Here is a 12,231-nt window from a genome sequence, read left to right as displayed (position 1 = left end):
GGAGCCGGCCTCCCAATCCCACTGCCCCTCTTCAAAGGTGCTGGGCCTGCCCCACAGTGGAGTGGACCCTTTCCTTCCCACGCTGCTCTTGCAGTCGCTGGACTGCCCCCCAGCCCCACCTGTCAACAGCACAGAATATCATTGGCTGTAGAATCCACGCTTACCGTCATCTTGCCCGTATCCTTTTGCTTTTTAATTATTTTTTCCTCGCTCTCGAAAGTTTTATACTTTCAGTACTTATTCCTCTTGATACGAGAACTACCTTCATTCACATTCATCTCCAGCGATCATTTTATCTCCATGAAATATGCCACAAATTCTATATTCAGGCCTGTACCAATTGCAACGTGGGGGCTTCCAGTCCTGCACTGCAGGGCTGTGCTTGGCCGGCCTGCCAAGCCTCGCTGGACATTCTCTCAGCTGGACAAGGAAGCAAGGGGTTGCAGGTGAGAGGGGAGTGGGCATCTTCTGTTTCCCCAGATGCTGCCCAACATCTCCTAAGTTTCTTTGTAGCAATTTAAACTAGCACAGCAATGAGAGAGAGCTAGCTCCCTGTCTCTGCACCTCCTGGGCCTAGTTTGGTGTCATCCAGTGGATGGAAAAGTCGCATCACCTCCACTGTCTGATTTCCCCATCTCTGGGCAACTGGGGCACCTTCTCGCTTTTTTGAATCTTCTCTGTGCAGTCTGTTCATATCTCTGGCCCATTTTTCCACTGAATGGCTTGCCTCACCCATTGGCTGTCAAAATTCTTCATGATTCTGTATGGCAGTGTTTGTCATATTCACAGGTGCTCTAAACATCTTCTCCCTGGTGGGTGTCGGCCATTAATGTGCTGCCCACCTGAAGTTGATTTTGTTTTTATTTTTCATGCAATTTGTTAAACTGTTGTTTCTGCATTCTCTCCAGTGCTTAAAAAGGGAAAACAAAATAAAACCCTCCTCCCTTCCCTGCCTAAGCAACACCAGGTGTGTCACAGTCTGCAGGAGATCCTGGGAGCGGACAGGCACGCCTGTGCGCGGGACATGTGCTCCCCCAATTAACGGGCTGGTCGGGCTGTCTGGGGGTGCACACACTGAAGTAAGATCTTCTGAAAGATATGCAACATGGCCCCAGACAAACGCTCTTCAGTGCTTCTCTTTCTTGTTGGCTAAAAGTAATTGTCAAAAGACTGCAGGAAACCTTCCTTCGCCAGTGCATTCTGGCGAGCGAGGAGTCGGGGTGCCTCCCGCGGGTGGGCACCGGCCGGGGCGCGCTCCCCGCCGCACGCGCGCGGACACCTCCGAGGAGCGCTCTGCCGGGACGCGGCCGCCACAAAGCCGGGAGCAGCTGCCGCAGGGGCGGGAGGAGGGGAGCTAAGTTCTTCCACATGCTATTTGTCTAGCAGAAACACTTGAAAAAAAAAAAAAAAAAAAAAAGCTAAAACCAAAACCAAAAGCACAACAAAACAAAACCCAAACCCAACAACCGCTCTCTGTTTCCAGGGGCGCAGAGGAGCGCGCGCCGGGCGGCGCGGCCTCCCGGGAGGCGCGCGTGTGCGCGTGCGTGTGTCCGCCGTGGGGCGCGGGGCGCGGGATGCGGGGTGCGGGCGGCCTGCGAGCGCGGGGACCGGCGCGGAGGCGGACATCCCCACCTCTTTCCTTCCAGCGGTCGCTGGCCACCCCCGGCTGCTCCCGACACGGGTCTCCAGGCGTGGAACTCGGGCCGCGCATCATCGCGCGTCGCCTCCCCTCTCCTCCCGGGCTGGGCGCGGGGCTCCCCGGCCGGCCCCTCCCGGACCCCAGGAGCTGCGCCCCGGGGCGGGGAGCGGCGGGAGAGGCGTGGGGAGAGCTGGCGGGGGGGGGGCTGGGCCGAGACCCGGGCTGCGAGCTGCGGAGACGCGGGGAGAGACACCCGCGAGCGCGTCGGAGGCGGGGCATCGTGGAGACGATGGACACTTTGCCACCCACTGAGGGACACCGCGAGGGACCAAGCGGCGGCGGAGACCTCGCGGTCACTAAGAGCCCCGGAGTCGGTGATGTGCAGGGAACCCAAGCCTTGGTTTGAGGAAGTCAGAGGAGCGTGCCCTGGGCCCTCCCCCTGGGGGCCCGACCCCAGGGGCTGCCCCTGGTCCCTAGGTGCTGCCACCTCGGCGCTTCCCGCTCGAGGCCCCGGGCAGCCGCAGGCCGGGGCGGCGGGGACCCCTGGCAGCGAGGGATCGTCCAGCGCGCCTGCTTTGCGGGGATCTGGCCCAGCCTCGGAGACGCGCCGGGGGACCGCGGAACACCGGTGCATCTGGGGTCGGGGGACCTGCTCGCAGCCAGCCGAGAGCGCTGGAGACCGCGCTGCCGAGACCTCTACGTTTCATCGGGACTCGCACTGGGTACAAGATACGGCGGCACATGTGGGTTTGCAAAAACAAACCAAACAGAAACAAAACAAAACGGGGGCAGAGAGAAACAAAGCGAGTTGCAGAACCCGAACTTAGTGCCCCTTCACCCTTCCTGGCTGGCCTCGGTCCAGGACGGCAGGGAGCGCTGGGACCAGAGGCGTCCTGGGTGGGCAGGCGCCCGGGCGCACCGAGGCTGCTTACGGTGTAAAGGTCACTGCATTACGGGACCCCCTGCGAACGGTGCGCATTTATCTTAACTGAGCCCCCTCCCCCAATTGCGCATTCCAAAATGGTGGCTCTTCCCTCCAAACTCTTAGACACTCCGCCGCCCGCCAGGGTAGTAAAGCAAACAGGCTCCTGCGTGACTTCGGATCTACTGGAGTGCCCGGCATACCCCCCCCCCCCCCCCCACCGACCAGGAAACCGACGCGGGACGGGGGAGGTCGGGCGGGGCCAGGGCGCGCACCGCCACCGGCCGGGGACAGCACTGGGGCCACCGCGCAGGGGCCGAGGCCGCAGCCGCGGGCCACAGCGCCCCCTCGCCGCCCGCACGCACGGCTTGTGGGCCTCCCGCGCCCGGAGCCCAGGGCCAGCCCTGTGCGCCAGGGCCTCGGCCTGCGCGGCCGCCGCCTCCCGGAGAGGCCTCTCGGGCCGAGCCGCGTTCCCGGCGCTTCTTGCCGCGCGGCCTCGCAGGAGCCCGGCTCGCGGAGACGTGCAGTGCTGCGCCACGAATGCGTGAGGACGAGAACGAACCCTGTGACGGTGCTAACTTATTTTTACAAGCGCACGGATGGGAGGAGCGGGTCGACCCTGCCCCTGCCACTGTGACAAAGTGACCGCGACTTCCACGCAGGTCTCCGGTGTTCCAGCGTGCCTGCCCATCCTCTGCCGGGCAGCTCGGACGGCATCCGAACACGCGGGCCGCCCAGGGCCTGACCGGTGCGGGCGCGGTGCACCGCCGGCCGGTCCACCCCGAGCCTCCCGGGGTCCGCCCTCCTGCAGCGGCGGCCCTGGGCGCGCGGTGCAGCAGCTGGCTCCCCGCTCGGCCTGCGCTCTCCGCGGCCACCGCGGCCCGGCCCGAGCGCGCGCCAAGCCAGGCCACCCTCGCAGGCGGCCGCGTGCCGAGCCACCGCGTCCAGCCTCCACACTCGCAGCCTGTTTTTCCCATTGGTTTCTTGTAAAAGAAGACCAAGCCAACTTTCATCTAAGAAAAGGGAAAGTGGTTTTAAAAAATCAGGGAGCTTTAAAGTGAAACGGAGTTTATATATTCCAATAACAATGCAGAGTGTAAGTTTTAATGTCTCTGCGTAGGCATTTTAATTTGCTACAGTCACTACCAATAAAAACGGCATGTAGCGCGATTCGACTGTTTAATAGTGCAAGGTAGACGGTTTTTATTAGTAGCAGGCAGCAGTATGGAAAATTTAGATTTCAGTGGAGGAGTGTAATTGCTGGGGGAAAATACACTCGAGGAAGAGGCTGTCTGTAGAATCAGCAGCAAGAGCTAAAGAGAGGGAAGAGGAGACAGCGTTGGTGGAGATGCACCCAGGGCGACTGAGCCCCTCCAAAGCCACGTGTGCTTGTCTGCTTATATACTTAATTGATGTCAAAATCGAGTGTATCCGGAGCATACGCTCCTGCTCCAAACTGGGGATGTTTTTGTAATAATTCAATGTTTTCTTTTCTGCCCCTGGCAGAGATCAGGCCCAAGGGGGGTGGAGGGAGAAGGAGGGAGGGCGAGGGGGCGAGCCCCAAATGCTAATGAAACACAGCAGGAACTGGCCTTTAGAAATGGAAATACTGCAGGCCAATCATCCTCGGAGATAAAAATTAGACCTGATTTTTTTTTTTTTTCACTTTACCGGTCTCATTGGAAACGAATCCAAAAGCCTGCAAATCTGATCTGTTGCTGTTTATGTTTGTCATCCAACGTGTGTGACTCTCATTTATGGCCTCTACCTGGCCCAGTCCTCCCTCAGGAAGACCAAAAATCTCATAGATCCTGTCGAGGGTGTGCTGGGAGGACTGCTGGAGCAACCCCCACAGCCGCCCTTCTCTGTCCTTTTCCACACTACCATAATTGCTGTAAAGTATCTGCCCCCGCACTGAATTTGGACAGCCCACCTGGCGTGGCAGCATCGTTAAAACCGCTCCAGAGAGGTCTCCGCAAGTGGCCCGGCATGTGGGAAGGGCTGTTTGGGGGTGATATGGAGGTCGGTCGAAGTGTAGAGGGTGCAGGAACTGGTTTTCAGGAAGGGGGAGCACTGGGGAAGAAGAAGTGGGAAGACATGGGGGCTGGTGATAAGGTGCACCTACTAGCAGTCACAGGCCTGCAGGCCAAGGACGATGGGTTCTTCCCAAGCCCAAGACTCTGGTTTGCAACTGGCTTCCTGGGACCTAGGAAAAGAAACACAGCTTAACTGTGTCTTGAAGGTTCTGCTGTGGACAGGCCTGGGCTGCAGGCTCTCCGTCCCCCCACTGCAGCCTGGCCAGGCCAGGGCCTGCGGGACTCCCGCAGAAGTCCATAACAGGGTTGGTGGGGCAGGTGCCGCGCAGGCCGCAGCAGCTCCCACCTGCAGCAATTCTACCGCACAGGTAACCCACCCCAGAGAGGGCCTCTGAGGAAAAGGCACCTGTTGGGTGGGTGCCCTGCCCAGGATAGTGCACACTGACACCCCGTGTGCCTTTTGGGCACCCCCCATCTGTGACACCCCAGGAACCAGGTGCCTTCATCCTCCCGCCCCAGGTGCAGAAGGGGTGCAGAAGGGCTGGGGAGTGAAGGGTCTCTGGGACTGGGGTCCCTGGGCCCCTGGCTAAGCACCTGCCTCTGGGCCCGAGAGGGAGCTCCGGAGCCCCTAGTTTTACCTGAGCCACCTGTGCTGCTGACAGCGCTCGCTCCCGCAGCCCTCCTTCTTCCTCCCGAGCGACAGCGACAGCGACAGCGAGTCTTCACGTCGTGCAGAGGCGGTCTGTCCGGTGACAGTCATTCTCCGGAACGCTTAACGACACTTGTCCCAAAGAAGAGTCAACTTATCAAAATACAATCAAGTACAGCGTTTCAGGGGTGACATCTTCCCGAGAGAAACACTGGCGGCGAGCGTCTACACCTTCCCACGAGCGCAAAGTCCTGGCACGCAGAGCCCCGGGTGTCCCCCTAGGGACTGGGGAGCAGAAGCTCACCTCAGGGCCCTCCCCGATCCGGGGTCGCAGGCACGCGCTGGGCGGCGCGGGGCAGGCCACCGGACTCGAGGCCCCGCGGGGAGGCTCCCCCGGGGAGGCCCAGGAGCCCGGGGAGGGAGGGGGCGACAGCGGCGCGCGCCGCCCCCGGGAGGGCCTGACTCCCTCCGCCCCGGTTCCTGGCCCCGAGCCCGGGGTCACGCGCGCCGTCACCTGGGCCGGCCTCCTCGCGGCGCACAAGGGTCCCCGACTGCGGGCGGCCCCCGCCCAGCCCTCGCGGGCCGAACGGGGAGGGCGTACAGGGGGCGGCGGGGGGCGATGGGGAAGGGGACGGGGGCGGCGGGAGGAGCCGGCCGGGGAGGACCCGGAGGGCGTGCGAGGGGGAGGGGGCGTGAGCCGGGGCGAGCGGCTCGGCCGGGCCGGGCTGCGGGGCCGCGGGCCGCGGGCTGGCGTCTGCGCCACAAAAGCCTGCGCGTCCCTCCTCCCTCCTCTCCCCCGCCCTCCCGCCTCCTCCTCCGCCCTCCCCTCCCCTCCCGTCCCCGCCCCTCCCCCGGCCGCGGCCGGCAGCCGGGGCGGGCGGAGCGGGCGGAGCGGGCGGAGCGGGCGGAGCGGGGAGGGGGCGGGCGCCCGAGTATGCAGATGAGCGCGTGACGGACAGCTCCGCGTTCCAATGTCCCTCGGAAACTCGAGCGCTCCTTCCTCAACTCCTCACTCCCGGCTCCAGACTCCCCCAAACCCCGACCGCCGGCCTGGCGCGCGGCTGCGCCCACCGGCTCCGCGCCGCCGCCCCGCCGCCCCGCCGCCCCGCCGCCCCGCGCCCGCCGCCCCGCCGCTCCCCCGGCCCGCGGGCCTCCCGGGCTAGTGCGCCGCCGCCTGCCTCGGCCCGGGGCCCCGCGCCCGCCGCCGCGCCGCGCCCCGGCCGGGCGTGGATGGAGGGCGCCGCGCGCCCGGCCCGCTGCTCGGCGTGACGCGGGCCCCGCGCCCCGCGCCCACCATGTCCTACCCGCAGGGCTACCTGTACCAGGCGCCCGGCTCGCTGGCGCTCTACTCGTGCCCGGCGTACGGCGCCTCGGCGCTGGCGGCGCCGCGCAGCGAGGAGCTGGCTCGCTCGGCGTCGGGCTCGGCGTTCAGCCCGTACCCGGGCTCCGCGGCCTTCACGGCACAGGCGGCCACCGGCTTCGGCAGCCCGCTGCAGTACTCGGCCGACGCGGCCGCCGCCGGCTTCCCGTCCTACATGGTAACGGCGCGCGGGCGGTGGGAGGGTCGCGGAGCGGCGGGCGCGGGGCGCGGGGCGCGGGGACGGCGAGCGGGGCGCGGGGCGCGGGGCGCGGGGACGGCGAGCGGGGCGCGGGGCGCGGGGGCGCGGGGCGCTGCCGTGGGCGATGGCTCCGCGGGCGCGGATTCGGGAGGCCGGAGCGGAGGCAGCGCGGCCCGCCGCGACGTCCGTCGCACCGGGGGTCCGTCCGCCCCCCCTCGACCTCGGGGTCCTGGGTGCTGCTCCCAAAGAGCTTGAAAAGTGCGACACCGCCGGGGTCGGGAATGCGCCCTGGGTCGTCCTGCCTTCACGCGCCCAAGCCAGGCGCAGGGTGCAGGGCCGGCGGGGACTCCGGGAGCCGGCCTCGGCGCCCCTGGGGCCTCCAGGGCCAGGCCGGGCGCTTAAGCTTGACTTTCGGGGTTTGGGGGCGGGGGGGGGGGCTCACCGGGAGGGGGAGGGAGCGCAGGGTCCGGCGGCAGCTCGCGGCCCTGCCCGGCGCGCCGCGATCTCGGCCTTCATCCGTCCCACAGGCCGTGCTTCCGAAAGACGCGGCGGCGGGCGTGTGGCAACCCTAATGCCGCTTCGGTCCCCCGAGTACCCAGGGCAGCTGCCGCTTGCCGGGCCTGGGGTCGTCCCGCTGGCCTCCGGGTCCGCAGCTGGGCCCGGCCCCGGTGCTGCTTACGCCCGTTTCGGACGATCGAGGCTGGGACGGGGGGGGGGGGGGGTGAGTGGGCGCGGGGGGACTGTCGCCGCTGCCCGCCCTCGGTGGAATTCCAGGGCAGCGACAGTGGAACTGGGGCCTTGGCGGAGGCTGCAAATGTCTCGAATTTAAACGTTAAAGGCTGAATTAAAATGCTAATTACCGCGTATTTGAAGAATTCGAAACGGTGACTGGCTTCTGAGTTGCAAATTGGATTTGCCGAGCTTTAGAGCGGTGAATAGCGGAGCGGGGGCTCCGGGGTGGTTTTTTAACCGTAGAAGGGCGGGGAAGGGGGGGTAGGGGGAGCCAGCCAGAGAAATTTAGATATCAAGAAAGTACCTGTGGGTCTCTGTGTGTGTATGATTGCGTGCCTCTGTGCCCGCAGCTCGGGGACTTTTGGGGGAAGATGTGTCATTTTAGGAAAGTGAAATAGTTCAAAAATTCGAGATTAGAACGGCAGCGTTTCCGCAATCTGCAGCCTGTCTCGCCCTGTGCGCTGCGTTTTTTCCGCTCTTTTGCCGCGGGGAAGGAGGCTCCAGTGGGGGGCTCACCCTGGGAAGGGAGGCGTGGGGGGGGGGCGGAGGGGTCAGCTTTGGGCTGATGCGGGCCAGGCCCTCGCACACCCCTCACCAGGCTCTCCTTGGTTCCAGGGCGCGCCCTACGACGCCCATACGACCGGGATGACGGGCGCCATCAGCTACCACCCGTACGGCAGCGCGGCCTACCCGTACCAGCTCAACGACCCCGCGTACCGCAAGAACGCCACGCGGGACGCCACGGCCACGCTCAAGGCCTGGCTCAACGAGCACCGCAAGAACCCCTACCCCACCAAGGGCGAGAAGATCATGCTGGCCATCATCACCAAGATGACCCTCACGCAGGTGTCCACCTGGTTCGCCAACGCGCGCCGGCGCCTCAAGAAGGAGAACAAGATGACATGGGCGCCCAGGAACAAAAGCGAGGACGAGGACGAGGACGAGGGCGACGCCGCCAGGAGCAAGGGAGAGAGCCCGGACAAGGCGCAGGAGGGCACCGAGACGTCAGCGGAGGACGAAGGTGAGCAGGCCCGTGGCTGGCGCGTGGTCGCGGAGCCTTCTTCCCAGGCGGGCGCGGAGCCGAGGGCGGGACGGCGCTGCCCGCCCCACCCGGGTGCGCGCGGGGCCCAGCGACTCCTCGGGAGCTCTCCGGGGAGGCCGTGCTCCCGCCTGGGATCGGGGTGGGAGGTCCCGTGGGGCGCAGGGTGCCCAGGCCCCCGGCCGTCCCTGCGGACCACAGCCCTGCCCGCGCCCCCGCAGGGATCAGCCTGCACGTCGACTCGCTCACGGATCACTCGTGCTCCGCCGAGTCGGACGGGGAGAAGCTGCCTTGTCGGCCCGGGGACCCCCTGTGCGAGTCGGGCTCCGAGTGCAAGGACAAATACGACGACCTGGAGGACGACGAGGACGACGACGAGGAGGGCGAGCGGGACCTGGCGCCGCCCAAGCCCGTGACCTCGTCGCCGCTCACCGGCGTGGAGGCGCCGCTGCTGAGCCCCGCGCCCGAGGCCGCGCCCCGCGGCGGCGGCGGCGGCAAGATGCCCCTGGGCAGCCGGACGTCGCCGGGCGCGCCGCAGCCCGCCAGCAAGCCCAAGCTGTGGTCTCTGGCCGAGATCGCCACGTCGGACCTCAAGCAGCCGAGCCTGGGCCCGGGCTGCGCTCCGCCGGGGCTGCCCGCGGCCGCCGCGCCCGCCTCCTCCGGGGCGCCGCCGGGCGGCTCGCCCTACCCCGCGTCGCCGCTGCTCGGCCGCCACCTGTACTACACATCGCCCTTCTACGGCAACTATACAAACTACGGGAACTTGAACGCGGCGCTGCAGGGCCAGGGGCTCCTGCGCTACAACTCGGCGGCCGCGGCCCCCGGAGAGGCGCTGCACTCCGCGCCCAAGGCGGCCAGCGACGCGGGCAAGGCGGGCGCGCACCCGCTGGAGCCGCACTACCGGCCTCCCGGCGGCGGCTACGAGCCCAAGAAAGGTAGGCGGCCCGCGGGGCCTCCGGGCAGGGCGAGCCGGCGGACCCCCTCCCGGGACTCCGTGGGGAAGGGGGCCCGGGAGACCCTGGGGCGGGGCGCGGGGGCCTTTGTTGGGACTGGAGAGACGAGGGGAGGGAATGCGCCTGGAGCTTTGGGAAGGGAAGCGGCGGTAGCAGCAGGAAAGGGCAGGGGACGGCAGAGGGCCCCTTGCCTTGCAATAAGCCTCACGCCTTTATTCTTTACATTTTATTGAACTTACCGTTATCGTTACTGAATGTCATTATCACGACAGATTTGTTCCCCCCCCCCAAAAAAAACCCCAAATTGTCACAAAATGCAAATTACAGCCTGACTCCCGCGTTGACTGGGCTGAAGTTTCAGTGCGGTTCTGATTTGAGAGTCTCAGCTGAGTCTCCTCTTCTGCTTCTGGCTGGAAGGAAACAAAACGTTCTAGTAACTCTGAGAGGCACTAATTCTTCCAAATAGGAAACCAGAGTCTTTGCCGCTTCCCCAGCCCTCTCTGGGTTGCCTCCCATCGCTCATAATTCAGGCCAGAGTTGATAAGACCTGCAGAAGGAGCTCAAGGGGATGAGAAAAGAAAATGAGAAAGGGAAACATGCCCCAAATCTGTCTGCCGAGAGTGGCCGCACAGACAGTTTCCCTAACTGTTTTGTGCGTTCAGGGAGCGGGCGTGCGTGGGAGTGCGGGCTGGTGGGTGTGCAGCTGTCTGGGAGACAGATGGCTCTGGGGTCAGGTTCTGACTAACTGCCCCCTCCCCTGACAGATGCCAGTGAGGGCTGCACCGTGGTTGGTGGGGGCGTCCAGCCCTACCTATAGAAGGCCCCGTGCGCACAGCAATGCAAGTAAGTGGGCACCCTGGTGCCGCCTCCCACCCTGGGGGAGCCTCCCATCACCGATTGTGCTGTAAACTTGCTCAATGTCTATTTCTCGCTTCTCACCATGGAGTCTGAGGACAGAGCAGTTGCAGTGGTCTTCGGTCTTTTTTTTTCCCCTTTAATTGGGAAAGTAGCTGTTCTGTTTTATAGAGTCCCTCTTACTCACTCCAGCTCAGCTGTCAAGAATCACTCCTTTAATGGGAGGGAGTGTATATATTGCACCAGTGCTGTTGTTTTCTCTTTGAAAATTAGATGATTAAAATTTGGGTGTTTGTAAGCAGTTTGGAAGCATTTTTACTATGCTAGGCATGTACTAGATGCTGGCTTTGATGAGCTAGGGCTGCTGAAGCCTGGGGCACCAGGACCCTTTAGAGGTGATGTTTGCAGAGTAAGCCCGAAGAGACGTGAGCAGCCCAGCCGTTTATCAGGCCTGCCCCTGTGTCCAGATGGGCTCTAGATAGGACCTCGGCGATCACCCGGCTCCCAGCAGTCTCTCAAAAAATACCTACTTTACAACTAGGCAAAATTAGTAATCACAGATCTTGAAGATGTTGGGAAAAAGGCAGAAGCATTTCAGATCGACTCGTTTCTGTGATGTGATGATGTTGGTGTGGACTGAAGGATTTGAGATGATTTGGTTTTTTCCTTGGTCCACAGGTAGGTGTCACAATTGCTTTGGAAAAAAAAAAAAAAGTCAGCAGGCCATTCTCTCTCCCCAAGTTCAGAAATACACAGATATAAAAAACACATCTCTAAGCCCGGACCGCATCTCGTGCCACTATAAAGGAGAAGGCGCCACAGACTCTATCGGAACAGACTTTTATTGGACATGACGTGAATTTGTTGGCATAGTATAGCTTCCCCAACGTATGTGTGACTTTTGAAAACAATCTTTTTTCTCAGGATATCTTGAATTGATCACTTCATTGCCACGGTATATATTCTCTAGGTGTGATAGGACTTACTGTAAAATTTATTTGTAAAAGATGTACACAGTAGAAATAAAATGTGATTGAGAAACTTGAGTACTTAAGAAGTGGAAACAAATTTGATATTTATTTTTATAATGATATAAAGCTTCTAGTAATTTATGCAAGTTGTATTGCAATGGAATCTAAACTTTTTGTAAATAAATTCTGCCTGGTTTTTATTTGAACATTGCTGGTTATACAATCTTTGTTGGTTGTTTAACAAGAATTCTTTACTAATTTATATCTTAAATTGTAAATAAAAACAGACTAGTCTACGACAATCTGGTGTTTGGGGCTCCTTTTTCCTAGGAGAGTGGTTTGGGTAGGGAGCCCCCCTGTTGGTAGCAGCCCCTCCCTCCAGGTGATCTGACCTCAGGTTTTTTAAATGAAAATGTGCAAAATAACCTCTCCCTTCTCCTGCTCTTAAAAAAAAAAAAAAGGAAAAAAAAGGGAGAAAGACAGATGGAAGAGAAAGACACAGTAGGGCAATAACATCCAGTTTTGGATTATTTACATGCATGTGTTTTGCAAGAAAAATTAAGATCTTGTGCTCTGAATATGCAAATTAGTTGTTAATGACAATTTTTTTAGACTTGGCAAAATAAAATGACCTGACATCCTTATGCATCAGGATCCATTTTATAGTTATTTCTATGCCGGCTTATTGAACCTTCTCGGTAAGCTGGAGAATTGTGATAGCACCGGGGATGGAGTCACACTTCTGGCCGTAAATTACTGGTGGAAGTCATTGTTTACTTTAAAGCCTGAATTATCCACATTGGCATAGATTATTCAGATTAAAGGGCCTTACCTCCCCTTTTCATACATCTCAACGTTGAACGCAAGGCGAAAATC

The 12,231-nt window shown here is 61.6% G+C and overlaps 1 protein-coding gene across 1 annotated transcript; it reads left to right on the top strand.

Moving 5' to 3' along the window:
* The first annotated feature begins 6,305 nt into the window (after positions 1 to 6,305).
* IRX2 (iroquois homeobox 2) lies at positions 6,306 to 11,657 on the top strand. Its single transcript, XM_072752677.1, has 5 exons — positions 6,306 to 6,784; positions 8,153 to 8,558; positions 8,798 to 9,511; positions 10,294 to 10,372; positions 11,063 to 11,657. The coding sequence occupies exons 1-4, from the start codon at positions 6,542 to 6,544 to the stop codon at positions 10,344 to 10,346; spliced, it is 1,416 nt and encodes a 471-aa protein (XP_072608778.1). The 5' UTR covers positions 6,306 to 6,541; the 3' UTR covers positions 10,347 to 10,372; positions 11,063 to 11,657.
* Positions 11,658 to 12,231: the final 574 nt, after the last annotated feature.

The sequence above is a fragment of the Vulpes vulpes genome, chromosome 3, assembly GCF_048418805.1.
Source record: "Vulpes vulpes isolate BD-2025 chromosome 3, VulVul3, whole genome shotgun sequence".
NCBI classification, from domain to species: Eukaryota; Metazoa; Chordata; class Mammalia; order Carnivora; family Canidae; genus Vulpes; species Vulpes vulpes.
The sequence above is the reverse complement of the archived record's forward strand: the minus strand, read 5'-3'. Positions and strand labels throughout refer to the sequence as shown.

Excerpts from the sequence above, each read along its gene's own strand:
- IRX2 (XM_072752677.1), top strand. The coding sequence starts at position 6,542 with ATGTCCTACCCGCAGGGCTACCTGTACCAGGCGCCCGGCTCGCTGGCG. Across the intron at positions 8,559-8,797 it reads GACGTCAGCGGAGGACGAAG|GGATCAGCCTGCACGTCGAC; the intron begins GTGAGCAGGCCC and ends GCGCCCCCGCAG. Across the intron at positions 9,512-10,293 it reads CGGCTACGAGCCCAAGAAAG|ATGCCAGTGAGGGCTGCACC; the intron begins GTAGGCGGCCCG and ends CTCCCCTGACAG.